Here is a 24240-nt window from a genome sequence, read left to right on the forward strand (position 1 = left end):
AGGTATATTTATCGAAAATAAAATAAAAAAAAGAAACAGAGAGAAAAAAAGGTGAAAACTCGCTAGATGAATTTTCCCCTCGCCAACCACCCCTTCTTACCTGTTCGATAGAAGAGTTTATTTACATCGCCGCGCCGCGTCATCGGCCTACCAAGCTCTGGGTTTTTTTCTCTCGCTTTCTCATGTTTTTTTCGACCGATTGAAAATATCTTTATGAATATTGAACGGGCATTTTGGTCGTAGTTCACGAGTGAATATTTCATCGGAAAGGTACACGGTTTATTTACAGCCGGCTCGGCGTGGCGTGACTTTTGCAGAAAGAAAAATCGTATTTTTTTCCATCTCCGATGCGAAATGCACGTCTCTCTATCTCTATAAGTACCTTTTTTAGCTCTAGTCAGGCAAACCGAACCGAAAGCTTTCTTCTCCTGCCGCGTTGACTTGTCGACGACTTGAAAAGAAAGATCAAGAGGGAAAAGAATGATTCGCATTTGAAAGTATATTACGTAGAAAAAATGGCACGCGGCGGTAATCAAAATAAATTATAGATTAGATTCGTCAACACTCACCAGCACCGGTAGCTAGGTAGATATCTTCGTCGTCGTCGTAATCATCAAACGTTGATGAATACCATCTTATTACCATTATCGACGTGTGGTATATGTGTGCTGTGATTTTCTAATGGAATTTATGCGCATATTGAGATGAAATACGTATGCGAGTGTATAAATTAGGCCGCGAGGTAATTTTCTTGATTGCTGCGGTGTACGCGAAACGATGATCAGGCATCGAACGCAGGTTGTTGTGGCGGTTTCATTTACCCATTTCCCAGAGTACATTGAATTTTGAATTATGTGTCCTTGTCCCTGTCCCAGAGCTGCCGCCTGTGTGGATGTTCTTTCCACGACAACGTTGAACCGAGAGAGTAATTTAGTGATTTTATCGCGATACCTAGATGGTGTTTTGATTATTTGCTATCTTTTCGGTGATTGGATTGTGGTAGTTTTGTAGAAAGAACCAATTTTTCGTAATTTCGATAACTTTTCCAAAAAGGCGAAATTCACACTGCCTGCACTATACATAGTTAAATTGGCCCATTCGGCGAAAATTTTTTCGAACTAAACACAGAAGAATCGATAGAAGACCCTAAAATACAGCACCAGCCAAAATTTCAATTCTAAAATTCTTTTATGAATTTTTGGAAAACTCGACAATACTCAAATTTGGGCCATAAATAGGGAAAAAATCAAAAATTTGTCTAACTGAGCTAGAAATATGAAATTTGGTTTTACACTCTATTTTCAATCTTCCGAGTCGATTAGTGATTGTTTCAAACCGTTCTGGAGCCTTTAGCGAATTTTGATTTTGCTTTTTTTTTTTTCAAAAATAACCGGCAGCCATGTCTTTCGATTTCGCTCATTTTTTTTTCACAATATCTACCCACCCAGCAAGTAAGAAACCTTGCAATCAGTTTGGTCCCAGCCCTTCTCAGTGGGTGGGAGGGTCCTTCCATTATTTTCACATTGGCTCGAGTACTCAACTTCAGCAGCGCATTCCTCCAAAGCTATGAAACTTTGATCAAAACTGATTTCACAGCTCAAAAGGGCATTGAATTTTGAACTTTTTAAGCATTTTGAAATTTTTAAAATTTGAAAGTTGAACTTTCAAAATGACGCTGTAAGTGGGAACTGCCATTTGAAAATTCTGAAAAAATTTTCGTAGATGTACTTTACGATGCTTTTTTGAAATATTCAAGTTTCGAGATGGGATCTCTTAATGGGGAGGGAGCACCCGCACCCCCAATTTTGAACAAAACTTTCAAAAACAAACCTGGGGCATGTGATATATCGAATTGTATGTTTTTGGTGACGCTGAACACGAATATGACGTTAGATTTTTGATTGAACCCCATCCACGGCCCCCAACAAATAGGTTCTGGGAGCAATGGGTGAGGTTAATTTGAAAAATTAGGGCTATATTCGTGTTCAGCGATATTGAAAACGTACTATTTCATGTGTCACACGAACGAAACCATTTTTTTGGGGTTACCCCCCTTGGGGGTGCTGGGGGCAGTGGATGGGTCCAATTAAAAATCTGACGTCATATTTGTATTCAGCATCACCAAAAACATACTATTTCATGTGCCGCACGAACAAAACCCCATACGTATTTTGGACTTTTACCCCATTTGGGGAGAGGCTGGGGACTGTGGATTGGGTCCAATCAAAAATCCAACGTCATATTCGTGTTCAGCGTTACTAAAAACATACCATTCGATATATCACATGCCCCAGATTTTTTTCGAAAGTTTTTCCCAAAATTGGGGTGGGGGGGTGCTCTCCCACCATTAGGAGATCTCACCTCGAAGCTTGAATATTTCAAAAAAGCATCAAAAGGTACATCTGTAGAATTTTTTCAGAATTTTGAGTGGTAGCTCCCACTTACAGCTGAAACGATTTGAACCATCACCTTCACCGATCAACTCGGGGGGGGGGGGTCGAAAATATGGTAGAAGATCAATGTGGCGAAATTTTCTTTTGTTTTCCATTTTGTTCCAAATTTGAATTTTTAAAAATTCGTTCAGAATCTAAAAATGAATTTCAGCATTTGAAATTTTGGCTGATGCTGTATTTTGGAGTCCTCAGTCGATTCATCTTCGTCCGGTTCACAGATTTTTGTACCGGTCTTCCCTGGTGAGAAAAAATCTCACATTGTTACGAGGTACGAACATAACTTTTTGCATGAAGTCAGCAAGAATTGATAATCTTACTACGGTCATCCCAATTAATCAATTCGGTCATTTAATTGAATCATATATTATTGGTCGTTATAACCACAAAAATTTGTGCAATATCATAACATCATTCCATATTCCATAATACACATCGTACATAGTTTCTTCTCTTAGGTAGTTACACTGTTCTACATTAACGTGCAATTAGTGGTTTTTTGCGGCAATAATATTTTGAATATGATTATGCGAACAGACGTCTTGCACAAAAAAGTGAAATTCTGCGGCTTTGGTACTCGTTTTATCAAAACTATATTTTTATTCTTTTTTTCCTGGTACCTAGACCTACTCAACGTCCAATTGTCCTATATGCATATAATCACTGTTAATACATTATTTAGTTTTCTTATGTTTTTAAAAAAAATGAATTACTCAGTTAAAAAAGTATATTATGTAATATCACAACAGTCTAATTATTAACTTGATTATTACGTTAACCGGTCAACGAAATGGTAAAAGTTCATCTATTAAAATTGAACAATATTTTCTTCGAGGAAAAAAATTTCCAAACGACAACGAAACACACGTCGATAGGTACCCACTCTACCTACAAACAATATTAGAATCATCTCGATAAAAAACATAAAAAGGAAGAAATGCCGCCGCACATTCGCAATGACATAACTAATAATGCTTTCACTTTACAGTTTGATTCAGTACGTGACATTTTCCTCGGTGTAAAAACTAACAAAGATGTCGAGAAAAACAAAAGAGCATGATCAACATTAACAACGAAGTAACTACAATTCAATTAGACATCTGTATTATTTTTTTCTAGAGAGATGCCCTCTAAATCTAATTTTTTCAAAACTAAATTAAAAATTATATCATCGAGAGTTTTACTACCACTCTACTTGCCAAAGTTACCTAGGATATTGGCATTAACCTGAGAGAGTTACCGTTTCAAACCGCACATACAACATATGGAATACTAAAGTGGTAATAAATGTGTAAATGTATCTGCCTGCCAACTCAATGTGAACATTCTGTCAATTGTTCAGTGCTCTAGCTCACGTGCTGATTATTATTATGTCCAGCAGCGTGCTGCGGGTGATTGTAAAATTCATCATTTCCCCTTCTACGATTCTTTTCCTTATTAAAATAATATCGACGAATCTAAGTACCTATACCTATCCGCAGAGTATCTATAAATCATGAACGTAGCATGTGTAATCGGTGCGATGAAATTGGATAAATTTATTATTATTTTTATCGCTAACTTACGTTGTTTCGTTGTAACCGGAGCCAAAACCAAGGAGTTTGTGCAATCGGAGCTCGATCAACAGGGGATGCAACAGTATCAGTATTTGAATGAGAAAAAAATTCAGTTTACTAAAACTACAGGCCAGGTAAGGAGAAATTTTGGAAAATAATTGACAGTAATTTTATAGTTTTTTTTATTCGAATGATTTGTAGTATTTTTAAATTTTTTTCCGAAGGCTTTGAATCTACTTGTGTTATTTTTGCAAAACTTTAATATGTATGCATTATAATTTGTCTTCAATTTTTTGGTGTACCTAATTTTAAAATCATTTAAAAGTTAGTTTTACAAAAAATTGAAATAAACGGGGTTGGTATTCAAAAAAAAAAAAAAAAAAAAATGTACTTACTTACAATTAGATATTGAAACGTTGTACCTATGAATTCCGCGATTATGGTTACTCTTCCGAGCCTCTCATCCAATTTAATTTACAGAATAATAATTATACACATTTTCAGTACATCAAATTTGGAGTAAACTTACAAGGTTTGTTGGACTTTGCAATGTGTCTATGGTACAAACCGATCACCATTTTGGATCAAAATATACTCTTCTCTTATGGTAAGTGCTTCCCAATGTACAATTTGTGCGAAACAAATTGCAAACGCTGGACAAAAAAGGCAAGTGGATATTCAATGAACTGAATAAAATAAATTTTCATTAATTTACAGGAAATCAAAAAGAGCAACTAATTTTATGGAAAATAAAGAAAAAACAAAATACACCGGTTGTAATATTTAAAATTTTCAACACATTGATTTCGGAAGAAAAAGCACCCAAACTTTTGACCGGTCAATGGCATCACATTTGCCAATATTGGCAAGGATCCACAGGCTTATGGGCGCTATTTCTGAACACTTACATCGTATCTTTTGGTTACACTAATGTGAGTACATATTTTCATCGTTTAATACTAAAAAGTTGTTAAAAATCATAAAAAATTGTTCAATTTTGGTCGACTTTGAAAAAATATTTTCAGATTGTATTTTCTAAAAAACAATAATAATATGAATGTTTATTGTTTGTTGAAGATCTTTTTTGGAAAACAACGTTAGGTAGATGAAAAATCAGTCATTGTAAGAGGGGTTTTCAAACTTTGGTGTTGATTTTGACAGTTCTTGGAAAACGAAGAATTTTATGGAATCTGGCAAAAAATTATCATCCCCCCCCCCAAACCGAAGAATTCATTTCATTGTTGCAATTCTTGCACAAAAATAATCCTGTTTTCTCCTCCTCCCTCTCACAACGTGAATTCGAGACGATTTTGAAATCTCCCCCTCTCCTTATACTTCCATGAAATGTGAAATCTAAAATGGCGAGGAAAAAAATTCATTTTTAATTCTTCCGGTCTCAGAGAAAAACGGCGAAAACGCTTAAAACTTGATGAACTACCTTGTACTTTGAGCAAAAAATAACGAAAAACCTCTTTATGAGTTATGATCCTCTATTTAACAAACGCTGTTTTTCAAAAAATACTTACCCAAAATACAATTTGAAAAACCATCTTACAAGTTCGGGTTATTTTCTAGGTATGTTGTTTTTCAAAAAATGTTGTGAATGAACAATAGACTTGCGAATTGTTTTTGTAGTGGAAAACCACATTACGGATAATTACAAGTTACAACGCCTCGCCTAGCTTGCGTTATTTTTTTTCAAAAGAACATCTCGAATAAACATGTTGGTAAGCTGGATTTCATTGATTTCAAAAAAATATCAAAATAAACACCAAATTTGAAAAACCACTTTATAAGTACTGGTTTTTCATCTACTTGATGTTGTTAAAAAATATATAATTGAATCGGTCAGTGCAGAAAGGGCATAAGTCCATTTTTGCGTTTTTCAGGAATAACAAAAAACTGATTCATTCAAAAATCAAAAAATTTCAGTAAACATGCTTAAGGTCATTGAAAGAGGACCCCAAGACACAACTTTTAGCGCAGTTTCCAAAAAAAATATTCACGTGCGCCAGTGCTGTTGCTGCCTAAACAAATGGGACTTAGACCCTTTCTGCACTGAATTGACAAAATTTCTTTCGAAATTTCTCGGGCACGAATGGGGCTTGATTCTACATCTAAGTACATCATTTAGACTGCTATCCCGTTTAAATTGACCAAAAACCCCTTGAGTTCTAAGACTTTTTGTCGAAGTTGTTAATTTTTTCATCCTTTTTCAGTTCAGAGAATAACTTAAATTTCAAAAAATGGTCTTCTCAAAAATGTTAGTTATTTTTCAAGGAATTTAAAAAATTTTACAAAAAAGTCATAAATGCGGATCCGCCCTTTTTCTGCGCCCAAATACCACTTTCCCGGCAGTTTTGCGGAAATCTGACATCACCAGTCGACCCGCCATACTTTGAAACCCCCATTTCCGCAAAAAAATTTTTTTTCAAAAATGTGACTTGTTACCTTTCTGCACTGACCGATTCAATTGTCTAATAAAACTTTATGAATTATGATTCTTCGTCTAGTTAAATGTTGTTATTCAAAAACTATCAAATTCAACATCAAATTTTACAAACCACCTTACAAGTTCTGGCTTTCTGTTCATTTAAGGTTGTTTTTCAAAAAAAAAAAATAGCCTAAATAAACAATAATCATGCATCCATTAAAAAATAATAATTTTAAAAAATGGATGCATGTTTATTTAAGCTTTTTTTTTGGTTTGAAAAACAACATTAAATAGACAGAAAACTCAAACTTGTAAGGTGGTTTCCCTTTGGTGTTGAATTTGACAGTTTTTGGAAAACAACGTTAGCAAGGTGAAGAATCGTAATTCATAAGGTTTTTAATTATTAAATACCTTATGTATTATGATTCTTCGCCTAGTTAATGTTATTCTCCAAGAACTGTCAAATTCTACACCAAAATTTGAAAAAACCACCTTACAAGTACTGATTTTCATCTACGTAATGTTGTTTTTCAAAAAATATCCTCAACAAACAATAAACATTCATGTTGTTTTTTAGAAAATACCATCTGAATGTATTTTCAGGGATGAAAAGTCTTAAAATGAGATTTATTCGGCTTTTAGCTTAAAACTTCATAATTAAAACTTTTGGCTTTAGCTTTCAGCTATCTCGATTTTTATGTCTTGATTTAGCCAAACTTCCGGCTCGCAATGGTTTTCCTATTTAGCAGCTTTCGGCTACATTTCATTAAGCTCTTAGCTTTAAGCGTTCGGCTTTAAACTTTTAGCTGATTCATCGTCAACTTACGAAAAACGGAAATTAAAAATTAGATAATGAAATTTTTTTCATTTTTCTGTTTCCTCTGAATTCAGAGAATTCATCTGTGAAAAAGCCTTTGAAAAAGCTCTCCCAAAAATGAAACTTTTGGCCAGCTTTTGGCTTGGAAAAAATGAAGCTTGCAAACTTTTAGCTTTTGGCTTAGTGCAAAAATCTGCACAGCTTTTGGCTAGCTGTTCATCCGTATGTATTTTTTTCAAAATCGACTTCGATTCTTATTCACTTTTACCTACTCGTTGACATGGATATATTTTTTTGGACCAAAAGTTTGTCCAAAATTTGAGTGGTGCTATATCGTTTGAGGTTTGAAAAGAACTTTTGGAAACTTGGAAAAATAAGATACCTACTAAACGAATTTCACCATCATTGTCAACGACCATTGAGCCAATTCCTTATCAAGTTGAATGTTGATCTTACCTAAATTCACTAAAAATTTTTCGTTCTCTTACAACGAATTCTCCCCAGTCAACTCTTCCATACTCTCTTCTGTACTGTTCAATGTTCTATCATTTTCAGATTTCAAACACAAATTGGTACATACCTGCGAGCAACTCGACCGCCACAATCAACCATCCCAGAACTAAAGACACGCTTCACGGTGAAATCCACGGTTTCTATTTCACCTCTCTCAACTCCACAACCTCTCCGCCCAACGTAAACGCTTCACCATCTTCAAAAATCATGAGCAAACGTCAAGCAGACACGATTCCCGTAGACGCCGAACCTCGAGCTTTATTTTTCGTCGGTAAACTGTTCACTTTCGTCAGACGTATGGTATCGTTCGTAGCTGTACCAGTATTTCGTTTCATGCGAGGTCTCATTTCACCCTGGAGGAAATCATTAACAGCTTCGAGATCGACGATGACTGAAAAAACACCCCCTTTTACCAAACTACCACCTTCTTCGGCTACAGAAATCATTACAGATTTACGCACTTTACCTGAGACAACTACTCCTAAAAAAGGGGTAGTACAAGTTGTTCACATATCGAAACTCTCCAAAGCTAACGATACCCTTAAACTAGAAAAAACTTCTTATAGTTCTGGTAAAGCACCGCAGCAGTATCACGCTGATTTGGCTAATTTGGAAGAATCGTTGACCATTTATGAGACAGAACCGGATAATGAGTCGAGGTACATGAGGAACGTCGTACTGAATCATTCGGCGAATCCGCAACCACCTCCAGTTCATTCCATGGAATCGCTAAATATTCAGCCGCAGGAAAGCAACAAATTCCAGACTTACTTCAACGATGTGATAGATAAATGCCTAATGCTCGAATTAACCTTTAAGAAACAACAACTACAAAAGGAACGATTAAACGGACTCGATAGCGCTGAAGTGACTGTCGATGCGATTACTCGTCTCGATACGAGTCTGCAATTTATGCAGTTTCTGTACGCTTGTTGCTTCGTTCAAAATGATGCAATTTTGATATCGTGGGATCGTTCGAGAAGTTTGGTCAGTAATGTCGTCGTTCAGAATATTTCCGGATGTGGTAATTTTTAGAGTTGGGTTGGCTTCTGAAATATCTATTTATTTATTTTTTGGCTCATTTGTCATGTGTAAAATTGGCAAATTTTGTAATGGAAGCCTTACACCTACCTGTTTGTGGTACTTTGGGATGATTAACCAAGGGTTTTTTATACTCGAATTCGAAATATATTTACATTTTTCATGATTTTTATTTTATTCTGTTACATGAACGTTTCGAGCAAAATCAAGAATTAAACAGATACTTCCATTAGTGAGGAAGGAGAGGGAAGGGAGGTTGAAGAATAGGTAGTTTGGAAGGAACCATATCGAAAAATTCCTGTTCAGCTTTTTCTGAACATAAATGATTGCAAGAGAGTGAGTTGGATTGCCTATCCTAAACACTAGAAGGGGCAATGTTAAGAACTATTTAGTGCTGACTATTCGAGATTACATACTTCCACAGTTGTACTCTCCGAATGTTATTTTGTTTATGGGGAGGGGGAAGACCATCATACTTGAGATCAACGAGCAATTTATAGGCACCCAGTGCATCGCTTCTTCCTATGTAAATGCTCGTTTTCTTTTAGCACGAATGTAAAATTTGCCTCTTCTTTCACCCTTTCTCTGTCCGCCACCCTGTAGAAGTTTTTCCATCACAAGTAAACGCGCGCTGACAAAGTACAGGTACGCTATTAGTCTCGACGTTGTCGTGGTGTTTTCAAAGTACCCTGTAAATTTTATTTCTTCTAAAGTGAACAACTTTTTAAGTCGCTGCGAACGACCCAACGACCAAAAAAGGGATTTTATGTAAGCGCGGGTCGTAATTTCATCGAAATTTACTCTTGAGAATACGCTATGGCGGTATGTACTTATGGTGTAAAGTTCATGCCCATTTGATTCTGTTTTCGGTCGTTACTGTCGTGATGCACGATGATAGTGACGAGGACGAGGACGAGGACGAGGACGAAAGAGACGACGACGACGACGTCGAACTTTTAGATATACTTATACCGTCTCCCGTGCGATAGCGACTAGCGAGTGAAGTAGGACAAAAGGGTGTCACGTAAAGGCCTTAATATTACCGCCAGATATGGCGACCCGAGCTTGTAGAATCAGTTTTCATATTATAGAGTCGACGAAGCAGCGCGACGCGTATTCATATAATACCGCAATCTATCACGTTAAAAGTGACATCGATAACTCCTCGCCGACTCGTTTGCTTTACTCGTAGTACCTTTTAACGTGATGGTATTTTTGCTCTTTTTTATTTTTTCTTCGACGAGCGAAAAATCATTCAGTTTTGCTCGCGTTGTAAAGGGGGAGAATGTACTTGGTGTAATGTACAAGGTGCATCAGAGATAGTGGATTTATTTCTTTGGTTGGTAGTTTGATGACAGATGTGGTGTGTTTTTTACTGTGTTGGGTCTGGATTTCTCTGTGGAATGACTGAACTTTTAATATGAGAAACGAGAATAATTTTCCTACAATAGTTTTTGAATGAGCCTCTCATAGGTGGATTTGAGAAGGAAGTTTTAAGCTACTCGATTGAGTAGAGTAGAAGTTTTAAAAAACTTTCGAGAATGATTTTCAACTTCTTAGAATTCGAGAATAATTCGATCATGTGATTTAAGTAATTAAATTTGTACCTATTCTAAAAGTTGAACTTCTAAAAGAAAAATGAAAAGTACCTAACAATTTTTAGTATAATGAATGAGCAACAGGCAAAAACCCTTTTGCAATTATCAGGTTCATCTTTTTTTCAAAAGAATACCAATCCGCCATATAATATGTGATCCAGTCAAGTAATATGTAGTTACCTGCTGTACCATTGAAGACCTTTCTTTCCTTGTTCTTTGACCAGGTTCGACTCGTAATCGTCATATTCGGAATTTATTTGGCCATTATGATTTTCAGTAATTTACACCACAAAAATAACTCTTTAACACAACGAGATTGAGATTAGTCTGCATAGAAAAGATAATTTCAGCAGAATAAGTTGAAAGATGCAGTGTAATGATGAGTTGGATTATAATTGAAATAAACTAATTCACAATTGAATTTTTCTTTGTTTCAGGTAAGCGTTTTTGCTCTCAAAGTAGTAGAATACTCCTGAGTACCTACTCAGGCATGAAAATAAGTAACATTCTGCTTGGGTAAGTTGAGATTTTTGTTTATCCTGAAATGAAATTTCAACGAATTAGTTTGATTTTACTCCTCTACGAATGAGAAATAATTTTTTCATCCCAGTTTTGAATTCGATTTCAAATCATAATGCGTGTGTGTCTAAACTTTTTTTTGACGATATTGTTATTGGTAAACTAGTATAACAATTCGACGTTTTTTTCACTACACTTCGTTGTCCTGACCTTTTAGTTTAATCTAAACTTTTGTATCTGATAGATATGTAATGTACTACGTTCTCGATAAAGCGAGAATGTGAAATAAACCTAAGAGAGTAGAAAATACTCGTATTATGAATGAATAGGATGGAAATCCTTAACCACAACACACGATAATATTGTAACAAGTTGACGTTATAGGTAGATACCTATTTCTTGTAGTAACTGCTTTTGAGTCAGAATTAGAGCTTTTACGGTCCAATAACAATCTCATCCAACTTGGTCATTCCTTAAAAACCAATTCTCTCACGATATCGCGAATAAATGAATGTCAGAATCAACGATCACTATTTTTATTTCATTTTGATCATAAAAGCGTTATTTCTTAAATTGACACACCTATATTGTACAAAATCAAGTTGCTGTCAAACCCTCTAATTTCGGACACCAGGTTTTTAATCAATAAAAACAAAATCAAAAGGAAAAATGAACTATTTCCTACCAGAAAATGTGTAAGAAATACGAGTATTCCAAGTTTCATTTTTTTCACTGTTTACTTTTTATTGGTTGGAAAGTTGTGTCCGAAATTAGGAGGTTTGACAATAATTAATTACGGCAAGAGGGGTCAGTTTACATTCGAATATGAACGCGATCTCGGGAAATGAGAAATAGCATTAAATTTTACACACAAATTACAGATTAATCAAATAAGGGTACAAAAATTAAACTATCCACAGCTCTAAAACCTTGACACACAACACAAATCAAATTATACAAAAATAATCGAATTTACACACGAATTAACCCAATTTACAGACAATAATTGCTCAAATCAAGAGAATATTCACAAATTTACGTTCCTAATTTCTTCCATGCAAGCTGGACAGATTTCGAAGAACTAGACCGATGAACGTTTTAATGCCTCCCGAACAGTTTTCAGTTCACTCTTCAGGCGAACATGCGTAGCTAAGGACTCTGCTTCTTCAGATTGATCTTCTGGTGCAATATAATTCAGCATTTTGCCTGAAATTTTGCGGAACATATCCGACTGGATTATCATAATTTTAACGATCAAGGAGCTGATTGTTGGCAATTCTGGCGTCGGATAAGGTCCGAACTGACGGATAGTAAAGCTTCCTAAGAATTGGGATTTCATTACTTAAATATATGTTTCATATTACATATTGTACATAGGTATAATGAATATAAAATAATTATGTTTTAATTGCCTGTTTGGTCAACGATTAGTAAATTACGGTACGTCACATTTTTTTGGGATTGTCGCGACTCTCCAACTACATGAATCACACCAAGTACACTCAAATTGAAACCTATATGATCGTATAAAGATGGAATTTGGTGAATCGTTTCCTGTACATAACAGAATGTTTCACCATATCTGCGACGGAGGAAATATTTTAGAAGCAGTGGTGCAAATTTTTTGTGCATGGAGTATTTTCAACTGCAGGAACTTGAAAAAATTTGTCTTTTTTTTGATATTTTTCTCGATTTTTTGTAATTGGCAACACAGGGAACAAAAAGTTGGCACCCTGTCGGAACAATCTTCAGCTGAAATCGAAAGCTGCTCCCTTGAATGCATCAAAATGGTCCATATTTTTGCTATTTGAACATTCGAATAACATGGTACCCATTATAACAAGGAAGTCTTGTGTATGCTCAGTCCAACGAAATTCAGTTTCTCATTCTTTCATTCAATTTTTTCATCTAATTTAAATGAAACAAAAATGACTAAAAATACGTCGAATTCGCTACAATTTTTGTTTTTTTACGGGAAAAAAATCATAATTTATACATTTTAATAAAACTCAAAAATTTTGTCAATTTTTAAAGTGCGAAAATTTTGGCATATATCTACAAAGATCAAAGGAAAGAGCCACAGAGCAGTTTTCAACACCATGTATGATGACGAACTGCCAACCATTATTGATAGATTATACTCAAGTTTCAGAGACGATATCTTTAAAAGTTCTGGCATCTAATTAGAAAAGAAGTCTTGGGTGTGAGCTACATAAGTGAGGTGTAATACCTACTCTCTAAATTTGAAGCAGTCAAATTTCACTGCTTAGCAGTCAAGACATTTTGCCTTCTTAAAAGCAGTAGTTTTTTACTGCAAAACAGTAGAAAATCTTCTGAATTGGTCAGTCAAAATGATTTTTTACTGACCAATTCAGTAGATTTTTCACTGTTTAGCAGTAAAAAACTACTGCTTTTAAAAAGGCAAAATGTCGTGACTGCTAAGCAGTGAAATTTGACTGCTTCAAATTTAGAGAGTAAAATAAATAGCATTAAAAATAATGTCTTCTTTAAAAAAAAAAAAATGAAATAGTGATAAGGTAGGTATATTTTGAAAAAGTACATACTTTAAAAAGCAAAAACTCCGCCCAGTTAAGAAAAAAAAATGGAATACATTTAAGTGATTCTGCGGTTTAGGCACGGCTAGATCCGCGATCATGGTAAAGTATTTTGCGCCAATTGAATCGAGCAGTAATATGATGACGTATTGATCTGCATCTTTTTTCAGTTCTAGACTTTTTCTGGAAGCATAACTTTCGAAACGTTGTTTATAATGTATAAATGATTCGGCCTTTTCATTAAAAGCCTCAAGTAGAGATAACAAAAGGTAGGGATATAACAGATAGGTATAACAACCCGCAAGTGTAAGTTCAAAATTCAATCATTTAAAAAAATATTTTAAAAAAACGTAAAAATAAAATTACTAATCTCATCGTGAAGTTTCCATAATTTCTGTTGAGGTTTCTAGTGAAATTTTTTGAAAAACTTATTATTGAAATTGATGAAATCGCAACAAGATTTACAAATACATAATCTTTGTAAACACCTTCAAAAAAAAAATTTACTTACAAATTTAGAAACAAACTGTTCTCTGTGAAAGCTGCTTACCTGTTTCGATTGTATTGATTTCTGCCCAACAGAAATCTGTCATGAAGTATTGATGATTCCAGCCATTTTCATTCCAACCCTTAAAGATCTGTAATGCTTCCACGATCGAATCTGCATTCTCATGTTGTACAATAAAAATTCCTACCACAATGTGGTTTACATTTGTCCTTATTGTAAGGAAGAAAAGTGGAATGTGCGTATTTCATAGTTTTGTACGTAGCATCTATGTAGTAAACGAACACTACCATACCCTGCGAGTAGTTTTTGTTGCCAACGGTTCTGATTGCAGAATAAAAGCGAATGTACAGCACCATTTTCATCACTGTAGGGTCGAAAATAACAATTATCGCGTATCGACCTTCTATTGCCATTTATCGTTAACTTGGAATTTGAGCTTCTCTTGGTCTATCATGTACCGGGTGCCCAGAAATATCGGGTACCCCTAAAAAAGTTTTCTGCGAAATACTTCGGTTGGTTACAAAGAATGATGATAATGATAATGATTCACATGATTGGTTGTTGGACTGGAGAGATAACATTCCACCAATCATATGCATCTATTTCACGTTGCCAACCTAATTTTTCATGAAAAACTTTCTTTGGGGTACCCGATATTTCTGAGCACCGTGTGTAGCACTGTGCGTCTGTTAGTTGGTATTACCAAGATTCTCCGTTGATGACTTGAACGGCAAGCGCACTTAGAAACGACTATCAGGATACTTCGGAAGTGATTTTCCCACAGTTCATGCTCACTCAGCGTTATTTTGGGCGGAATAACTTCCTCGACTTCCCAAAATTTTGCCAACATATCGTGTGTGGTTTTACTTGGCAAACCACACTTTTTATCCAATGGTGAAACTTTGATTGGCCCAATGGTAAGCCAACCAAACACGGATTCTTCAAAAATTAGATCACCTACAAATTTTATGTTTCCAGTCATCACTCGACCTTTGTACCTATATTCCAAAACAATCAATTGATTTCTGAATTTGTAATTTTTTTTTTGAGATTTCATCAGTTAAGGAGCGTACACATGATCCAATATATTTGACAAACTCGATTTGTCAAATCAAATTGAATTTAATCAAACATATTCGGTTGTGTGGACGCTCTGATGATGTCTTTCTCAAATTTTTAACGTTTTGTTGATCGGAGACACCATAGACACAACTCTGAAAATAATTTTGAAAATATAAATAATTTCTATTTTCAGAATTGGTGTCATCGATCAACAAAACGTTGAAAATTTGGAAAAAAAACTTAGATTATCATAGCGTTTGCATGATCTAATATATTTGACTTTCCATGCAACCAAATATATGTTGATTATATGTTGATAAATTTTATCAACGATGTCAATTTGACAAACCTGGTTTGTCAAATATATTGGATCGTGTGTACGCTCCTTTATATGTGACCGTCCGCGATAAAACCGACCATCCGTCGCAAAAAATTGAAAATTTTTTTTCGCGAATTTTTGTTCCCTACACCATTTAGGGCCCAAAAATAGGCGAAAAAACATTTTTCGATTTTTGCGACGGATAGTCGGTTTTATCGCGGACAGTCACATATAATAATAAGTATTTCAAAAATTTCACTCCTAGGAATCGCAACAGAAATTATGAAACTTCACGATGAGATTATTAATTTTATTCTTACATCATGTTTTTTTTTAAAATTGAATTTTGAACTTGGGTTGATTAACTGACCATGCTTTGGATTTTTCAATTTTTTTTTTTCAACTTGACGGTTTTTAAAATAACATTTTCGAAATGATTTAAAAAACTGCGTGCTTAAAATCTTTTTTAATTACAATATACATAAATCACATATCAAAACCAACTTACAGTTAAAGTCGTTGATTTTCGAACACTTTTTTCGGATTTTTTCGCTGTACACATATGACCCTCCCTGATCAACTAGGCAAAATAAGCTACTTTAGTGTCTCAAGCACAACTTTTTATCTAAGTATAGCTTTTGAGCAGCGAAAAATTGAAATAAGTTGGTGGAGAGAAATTGAAAACCTGGTCTATAAAAGTTCCCTCTACAACAAAGTTTTAAATCAAGGATTTGCTTTTTGCTATCAACTTGATGATGAAATATCATTGGTTGGAACGCTACATGATTTTTTGCAAAAGTCAAACAAAATGTCGGGAAGTTATTTTCAAATTAATGAAAAAAAAAGATTTAATTCAAGTATAATTTCAAAAATTGTTGGCAGCTTTATATTAACATTACTGTTTTTGAGTTTTGGGTACCAAAAGTAGAATTACGTATCTATGCAGGGCGCTATCGATATTCGCGAATTCACACTAAGTGGCTGACATCTGGCGGATTTTTGTGTAAATGCTGAAAAGGGGGAACTGTGCAAAATTGTGATAAGACATTTTTATATTGTGGAATATTTTTCAACTCAAATTTGCAACTGAATGATTCGGATTTGAGTAATTGAAAAAATTCACGACACCAGAACTTATTTGCAAACGTATTTTAAACAAAAATGAGAAAATTGTATATCAGCAAAAGAGTCGTTTGATGTCTTTGAGTAAAGAAAAAAAATTGTTGGCCACTAAATTATTAATTTTTGCGTTGTGAATTGTAATCTGATTGGTCAATAGTCTCCAGTTCCCCCTTTTCAGACAATAACAACAGCGATCCAAGCGATTCGTGAATTCGCGAATATGGAACGGTGTACGCTGGGGTGCGTTCACTTTGGCTGTCAAAATTTGGGTTTACTTGAGGTATAAACAAACTTTATGATGCACAAATTAATAGTTTGAATTGGAAAATTGATTGGCTAATAATAGGCAAATGTCTCCGAATAAAATAGGGACATGGCAAAAAATGGACGCGCCTGGCTCCCTTATCAATTTGAAGGTAAGAAACCAAAAGCATCAGTTTGATTGGCTGAATGAAGCTGACGTCAATGTCATGTGAACGCTTAAATATCATTGGCTGCAAGATAGCTGTGGCAGGCTCGCAGCCATTTTTTGCCATGTCCCTATGGACATGTTTGGAATTTGATCAGTCAACAGGAGACAACCAACAGTGTAGAGCATTATAAATAAATTATTTGAAAAATCATGAAATTACTGGCTGCTGAAAATAGTACAACAATTCGATGATATCAAATTAGAATCAAGTAAACAAATAACAATAATGATAATTGATGCAAATAAAAATACGCGCTACTGTTTCGCACGAAAAATATCGAGTGATATAATTTGCAAAATATTTAAATAATTAAACGATGGTGTTGATGCAACAAAATTACTTGACGAGTATTTAAAAAATCAACTCTTACGTAATTCAGCATCGATAATGAGAGAAATAATCAGCGTGCATGTTGGTCAGTGTGGTAATTCAATCGGATACAAGGTACGTACACCTTCCCTTGACACAGGGTACGAGATAATAAAAAAAAACGTAGATATTTTTATCATTCACGTTGCAGTTTTGGGAAGTGATCGTAGCCGAGCATGGAATTAACGTGGAAGGGTTACACTGCGGTGAAGATCCTTGTCAGCTGAAAGGAATTAACGTTTATTTTCGCGAAGTAGATAGTGAGTTTGACTTTTTCATGAAAACGTTTGCATTTTCACAACTGTCACTAGATAAGTTTATGTTTCCGATATACCTCTTTAATTTACTTACTATACTCCTCTTAACTTTTCATATGCACGTAGTTTGAAGTTGTTACCTAATCATTAGAAGGTTACGGTGAATTTGTTTCATTTTACTCTGCCCAAGCAAGACGATCTAAGTTCTAAACGTTTCAATCCCTTTTTAATTTTTTTTTTCGAATTTCTCGATTCGGAAAGTAGATGAAAAACGTTACAATTTGACTGTACTTTGCTGCAACATGCTTGGTCAATTTTTCTATTCTGTTCTTTTGCGACGCAATTAGATTCTCGATATGTGCCAAGAACAATATTGGCGGATTTGGAATCCGGAGTGTTTGATTCGATTAGAGAAAAAGAATTTGGAAAACTTTTCGAACCGGATAGTTTCGTCGCTGGGTCATCAGGGGCTGGAAAGAATTGGGCCAAAGGGTACTTCAGCGAAGGCTTGGAACTCTCGTCTAGGATTTTAGAACGTATCAGGTATTATTGAAGTGAGTTTCGTTAGGTTTTAGACGAATTTTTCAGCCAACTTTCTGAACTTTTTGAAAAACAAAAAAATTAAATCTTTCGAAGGAAAATTCGGCTATTACGTTGATACTCGCGGCGAGGCTTGACGCAGTTATTTTTTTTCTCAACAACAGATAGATATGTGCTTGACACATTTTACTTTTATAGAAAAGAAGCCGAGGACTGCGATTGTTTGCAAGGGTTCCAGATTGTGCACTCTATCGGTGGAGGTACCGGATCCGGTTTAGGGTGCTTGATGATAGAACGTATTCGCGATATGTACCCTGACCCGATAATTAGTACGCATACAGTGATACCTTCGCCTAAAGTGAGTGCTTATCTTACTGCTGGAGAGAGGCTTTCTGTCGCATGAGAATATTCCGACGAAATTGCTGTCGCTTCTCTCTGCTACGGTGGGGTGGTTTTGGGCTAGGTAAATTTACAAATGACGAAATCAATCTTTGAGAATATTCCAGGTATCTGATGTGATAGTCGAACCCTACAACGCTGTTTTATCAACCAACACATTGGTAGAATTCACCGATACCTGTTTCACGATCGACAACGAAGCCCTGTACAACATCGGTATGTTCGCTTTGAAGAAAAAACAACCAGTTTATGGCGAACTGAACCACGTCGTAGCGAATACCATGTCCGGTATCACTGCAGCTTTCCGATTTCCTGGTCAGTTGAACGGTGATCTTCGAAAACTAGCAGTGAATCTGGTACCTTTTCCCAGACTGCACTTCTTGATTCCTTCTTTCGCACCGCTCACGAGTAGTGCCACTGTTAGCGATTTAATCGTGCAGATTTTCGATCCGAAAAACATGATGGCCGATATTGATCCCAGGAAGGGGAAGTTTTTCGCTGTTGGGGCCATTTTCCGTGGTAAAGTTTCCGCTAAACAAGTCGAGCAACAAATTGTACAGTTGAGGTGTGTTGATTGTTTTTTTTCTATGGGGTTTTCTTTTTTTATCGCTCTAATTTAAGGCTGTTCTTCGAAAGTGTACCTTTCTAGTGAAAAAATGTCTTTCGTAATGAGCTCATCTTGAGGTTTAACTCGAATGTCAAGCTCATTTGATCTATGCCTACATTTGTTTGGTTATTCTTCAGGCATAAAAACGAATCGTATTTTACCGATTGGATTCCGGATGGGATTAAGACAACGGTATGCGATATCTCACCTTTGGGATTCCATAAAACAGCGACAGGAATTATGAATACGAGCGCCATACAAGAAATATTCAAACGTATCGTTAATCAATTTTCCATAATGTTCGAACGTAAAGCCTTCTTGCATTGGTTCCAAGGTGAAGGCGTAGACGAGGAAGATTTCACTATCTCTGAATTTAATATGAATAACCTTTGCGACGAGTATCATATTTACGAAGAAGCCGAAATAGAATCCGGAGATGATGAGGATACAGGTTCCACTGTTTCTTAGTATTCAATAAGCTTACCTAAATGTACAGTACCTATTGCAATTTATTATAATAAAATTAACGTTGGATTAAGTTAAACAATTCGTATGATTTTTCCTTATTTTTCCCCCGTTTTAATTTCGTGTTCGAATATTGGGATATTAAACTTACTTACTAAGTCAGTCTGGATAAGCTTTTCCATGAATGAAGTTTTTTGGTATATGACGTGAAATATTTAAAATACCTGTACTTCAGTTTGAAAGCATTCAGTAATTACGAATACAACACTAACCACATGGACCTAGTTTCAAAAACTGAATGTCAATTTTTGATTTCGATAAATTTTTTAAAATTAGAATATTCATTTATTTTGATCTTCCTAAGAATTTCTGTGTTTACAATTTGAGGAACAAGAAACAAAAAAAAAGTCAAGATTAAATGAGCGTTTCAGATTATTTCAAGTATTTGGGAGGGGAGACCTCTTTGATAGGATGGAGCATCGTTGGAGCACCCAGTTCGAATAATTGGAGCAGCACCTCTTCTCCCCCTTTTGAAAAAGAAAAAACTTTGGTAAGGCTGGTAATTCAATAGTTCCGCAAAATCAGCAAATATTATGTTGAAGAATAAAGCATCAAGAAAGCTGTTTAGAGTACTCATTCCCGACGTTAGAGCACTTTTCTTTCCCTCTTCACCCCAGAACAACCTGTTCAGCCTCTTGAGGTCGTCTGTCACTGAAAGTCATTTTGCCTTTCAGGCCTCTTTAGATCATTGACCCGTCTGTCTGACCTCTCAAGGTTACCAACCTGCATCTTTGCCATCTCAAGATCATTTGTTTGATTGTCCGGCCTCTCAAGGTCATTGACCCGTTTGTCTAGCCTCCCAAGGTCGTCTGTCCGCGTGTTTGCTGAATTTGCAGCAAAGGTAGTGCTGCCATTTCAACAACTCTGCCTAATTTTTTTTTAATACCTTAGGGTGAGGAAGAATATGGAGGTGATCTAACATCTGAACCGAGTGCTCGAAACAGCTCTACAGATGCTGTATCTTACAACATATGTATGTAATTTTAGCCGATTTTGGCTGCATCAGTAGGGCTATTGTTTCGCATGCTTTACCAAAGTTTTTAAAAAGAAAAAAAAAATTGCTGCTCCAACGTCCGGACTAGGAGCTCTAACTTGCTCCAACGATGCTCCATCCCTTCAAAGGTGTTTCTGTTTCAAGATGTTTTAGAGCCTCCAGTGAATTTTTGGTGTCCAGTTCCCGAAATAGCTACCAATACTCGATCAGGACCTATGAATTTGTATTTAGCTCTCCATGGAAATCTTTTGATCAATTTCAGCACAAATTTGTAAGCATCATTTTTTTTTGCAGTTTCTAATTAACAATTCATTTTGATTTTTTTTTTTCAATAATTTAGAAAAACTCAAAAATGTGCTAAAAGCTTCAAAACCGTCTGTAAAAAATAATCAACAATCCATTATAAATCGCGACAATAGATCACTAACTTAACGTTTTTTATACTTTTTTTCGTCATTTATGGTCTTGGCTAAAGTCCCTTAGCACCGGAAAGCTAACCAAAATATTGGTAAAATGTGCGATGAGATTTCCGTTGTCAGGGCTGCAGCTTCTTCTGCTGAACCAATGACTAATATGTAGTAAATTAACTGTGGATTATGCTTTTCATTCAAAATTTTAAAAGAGGGTTAAATAAACATGAAATTTTTTTTCGGCAAATTGAGCAAATAATATTATGCATTCTTATCATAATTCGCACCATCGTACCTAATTTTATTCAAATCTGTTCGGTGCTTTTCTCGAAATGAAAAACTAGTATTTTGAAAAATTACTTCGAAGTGTCAAATTTGGACACGCAAAACTACGGTACTTTTTATAATATAATATTTGTTAATAGGTTAGCTCAAATTAAAGAGCTCTGCGAGTTTAATATGTAACATATGTATTCAAATTTCATTCCGCCACAGTACAACCCTAAAAGTGGTTTTGGAAGGTAATAATGGTTTAGGTTAACGCAGGATCTCGAATAGATACACACTTTTAAAATTGGACCATTTTTTCTTAAGCAAGTTCAGTAAGAGCTGAAGCGAAAACATTTTTCTAAAATTCTCATTTTTTCGAGAACCCATAGAAGTTCCTCCTGAACTGAAATTTTTTCTGAGTAGGCTTAGATTTAAAATAAAGGTTCCAATGAATTTGATTGGTTAAAATCCTTTCACTTTTTTTTTTTTAGCGATCCACCTTAATGTTGATTCTTACTCAGAGAAAAAACTAGGAAAAAAATTACTTACCTACATGCGATTCTGTCAATTCGATCAGTTCACACTGGGTGAAACGATGAATTTGAATTTGATCTACCTTGTTAGCAGGTTTTTTGCTCGATATTTTTTTCCGCAGGTAGTACTTTCTGTGCCAATGTTTGTACACGAAGATGCGGCGATAAGACGTATCGGTCTACATTGGGGGTAGTTAAAAAGGAGGTGAAAAAAAGCGAGAAGAAAAATCGACTCGAAACGAATCCCTCTCCTTTCTCTACTTCGTAACGTTCGTAATTACGCGAGACGAGCGACGTTTAAACGTTACTCTGTTAGAATCGAAGAAACTACTACCCCCGGTAGCTCTGTGAAACTATAACGCCCGATTAAACTTTGAACTTAATTGTAAAAATGGGAAAAAAGCCATCGTTTTTTCCATCACGCTTAAGTATTTGCCGTTTTAAACAATCTCGTAAAATTGTACCCGCTTTTCTACGTGTACTCGTACCTACCTATACCTAGCTGCTTTCAGAGGGATGGAAAAAATCGCGACGATGGTAACGCTCTCGTCGACGCTCGTAAGCCAACTTGAAAGAGATTTTCTTAACAACGTGTATATTATCCGCGAATATATACTAAAGAGGATTATTTACTTAGGTATTTCTCGAATTGGTACGTGCAGTACGTTTCGTTCGACGATCGCGTGTTCGAGAGCTGGCAAAAGCCTATAATTCGACGCGTATTTTTCAATCTGCGATCCCTCCCCCCACACCCTTCAGCACACTATCGCGAGTATATAGGCTTATGTAGGTACGACTCGACTCGTCCCTCGTTCGTTGGAACGAAATATTTCGGCACAAATCGTCACGAAAAAATATTTATTATGGAAATCGTCGCTCGTGTTCCGCACTTCGTCATCACCTCGTTTCCTCTTCGTGTCAAATGTTCAAAAGGATTTGTCTTTTTTTCCCCTTCTGTAGGAAAAAAAACACGGGCACCGTGTTTGTGTAACCTTCGATAAAATGTCTATCCATTTGACTCCCTCTGCCACCATTCGTCTTGTGCAGGCTGTGCAGGCTTCAACCTAGTGTATAATATTCGTATGGTACTTTGAAAAAGCTACTTTTCGCCCCGAGGAGAGAGGGGAACGCTATATTTGATATCGTTTCGAGCGAATTGCAATCTAACAAAAATAACTGCCGAATTCTTTAATCTTTCTCTCTTTTTTTCTGTTTAAAGCTCATTCAATTTTTCGTCGTAAGGTTTTTTTTTCAGATTCAAATGACTGCTTCTGGTGTGGATTTTTTTTGTCTGGTTTGCATATTATATGTTTTTCGAGTTCCATATTTCAAATTATTGATATTTTATGGCAACTTTATCTAAATGTAAAGTGACTTTCAATGTACAAATTTCAATGTGGTACGTTTTGGATACTCAATCTGAGTACACTTGAAAGCTCAAAGAATGGTTTTTACTGCGTCATTTTCAATTTTTGAGTTTAGGACTCCAGTGAAGGTTTCAGAGAGGTTGAATCAGAAAAATGAGTCAATATTCGAATTCAGCGCTTTGAAATTATCAACAAACGATATGCTACTTCACATTTGATTTTTTTCAAAACTTAATCTGGTACCCCTTCCCCTTACCTTATTGAGCAGTCAAGTCAGAATAAGACCATCGTGAAAAAAATCTGAATAAATCTGAATACCTGAAACTTGGCCTTTTTTTTTTAGAATTCGTGTTGATGGAGGAAAGATTTTTCGGTTTTGTTCCCAGCAATGACATCCTCTGTTCTGACGAACCTATCTCCTTCAGCCTTCGTTACAGTAAAGTTAAAGGTACCGCTACATTTTTTTAATGGTTTTCAATACACTCTCGAGTATTAAACTTCAAATGAAAGTATAGACAACGAAAGCAAAGTCAAAATACAACACTAGTTTAAAAGAGCACTACAGTTGAACTTTTTCTAAACTTGCATCTTTGTAAATGTATTCCGAGCATGAAACAGCATGAAACAAGTGCTCGTGAATGGGTACTAGGTATATAGTAACGTTCCTAAGTACATTGGAAAAAACTCGCTGGTTGCATTTGCCAATAACCTACCAGTATACTTTTCACTGAGAGCATAAACTTGAGATTGTATCGACTACGGCTTTTCATTTGTATTATTAAAATGTATTCTTGTGGTAAAACACCACGTCGAGTACGAGCTCGCGAATGAATAAAAACATTAAAAAATTTATGCCACGTTTTCTTCACTTTATGTTTTACTTGTTTTTTTTTTTTTTTAAATTCTGCCTTGTACTCGAATTCAAGGAATACATATGTTTCTTTGTCATCTCTGCTTTTTATTTCTACGTTTTACACATTTTTTAAAATGATTTATTCCGAT

General features: G+C 35.4%; 3 protein-coding genes across 3 annotated transcripts in view; all 3 read left to right on the forward strand.

The window, feature by feature from the left end:
* Window positions 1-24240, forward strand: part of kcc (solute carrier family 12 member kcc) — a 650839-nt gene that overhangs the window by 110008 nt on the left and 516591 nt on the right. The window lies entirely within an intron of this gene.
* Window positions 2414-8978, forward strand: LOC135844469 (uncharacterized). Its single transcript, XM_065362685.1, has 4 exons — window positions 2414-4140; window positions 4511-4613; window positions 4724-4938; window positions 7813-8978. The coding sequence occupies exons 1-4, from the start codon at window positions 3946-3948 to the stop codon at window positions 8803-8805; spliced, it is 1506 nt and encodes a 501-aa protein (XP_065218757.1). The 5' UTR covers window positions 2414-3945; the 3' UTR covers window positions 8806-8978.
* Window positions 17355-19664, forward strand: LOC135843379 (tubulin beta chain-like). The gene is made up of 6 exons (XM_065361246.1): window positions 17355-17411; window positions 17488-17596; window positions 17941-18136; window positions 18332-18491; window positions 18616-19097; window positions 19277-19664. Exons 1-6 carry the CDS (start codon window positions 17355-17357, stop codon window positions 19605-19607), a joined length of 1335 nt encoding a protein of 444 aa, XP_065217318.1. The 3' UTR covers window positions 19608-19664.

Source organism: Planococcus citri, chromosome 4 (genome assembly GCF_950023065.1).
Source record: "Planococcus citri chromosome 4, ihPlaCitr1.1, whole genome shotgun sequence".
Lineage (NCBI taxonomy): Eukaryota > Metazoa > Arthropoda > Insecta > Hemiptera > Pseudococcidae > Planococcus > Planococcus citri.

Bases quoted from the DNA above. Each gene is read 5' to 3' on its own strand.
- LOC135844469 (XM_065362685.1), top strand. From the start codon at position 3,946: ATGAACGTAGCATGTGTAATCGGTGCGATGAAATTGGATAAATTTATT. The intron at 4,614-4,723 runs GTAAGTGCTTCC...ATTAATTTACAG, and splicing joins AAATATACTCTTCTCTTATG to GAAATCAAAAAGAGCAACTA. The intron at 4,939-7,812 runs GTGAGTACATAT...TATCATTTTCAG, and splicing joins TATCTTTTGGTTACACTAAT to ATTTCAAACACAAATTGGTA.
- LOC135843379 (XM_065361246.1), top strand. From the start codon at position 17,355: ATGAGAGAAATAATCAGCGTGCATGTTGGTCAGTGTGGTAATTCAATC. The intron at 17,412-17,487 runs GTACGTACACCT...TTCACGTTGCAG, and splicing joins GTAATTCAATCGGATACAAG to TTTTGGGAAGTGATCGTAGC. The intron at 17,597-17,940 runs GTGAGTTTGACT...CGACGCAATTAG, and splicing joins TTATTTTCGCGAAGTAGATA to ATTCTCGATATGTGCCAAGA.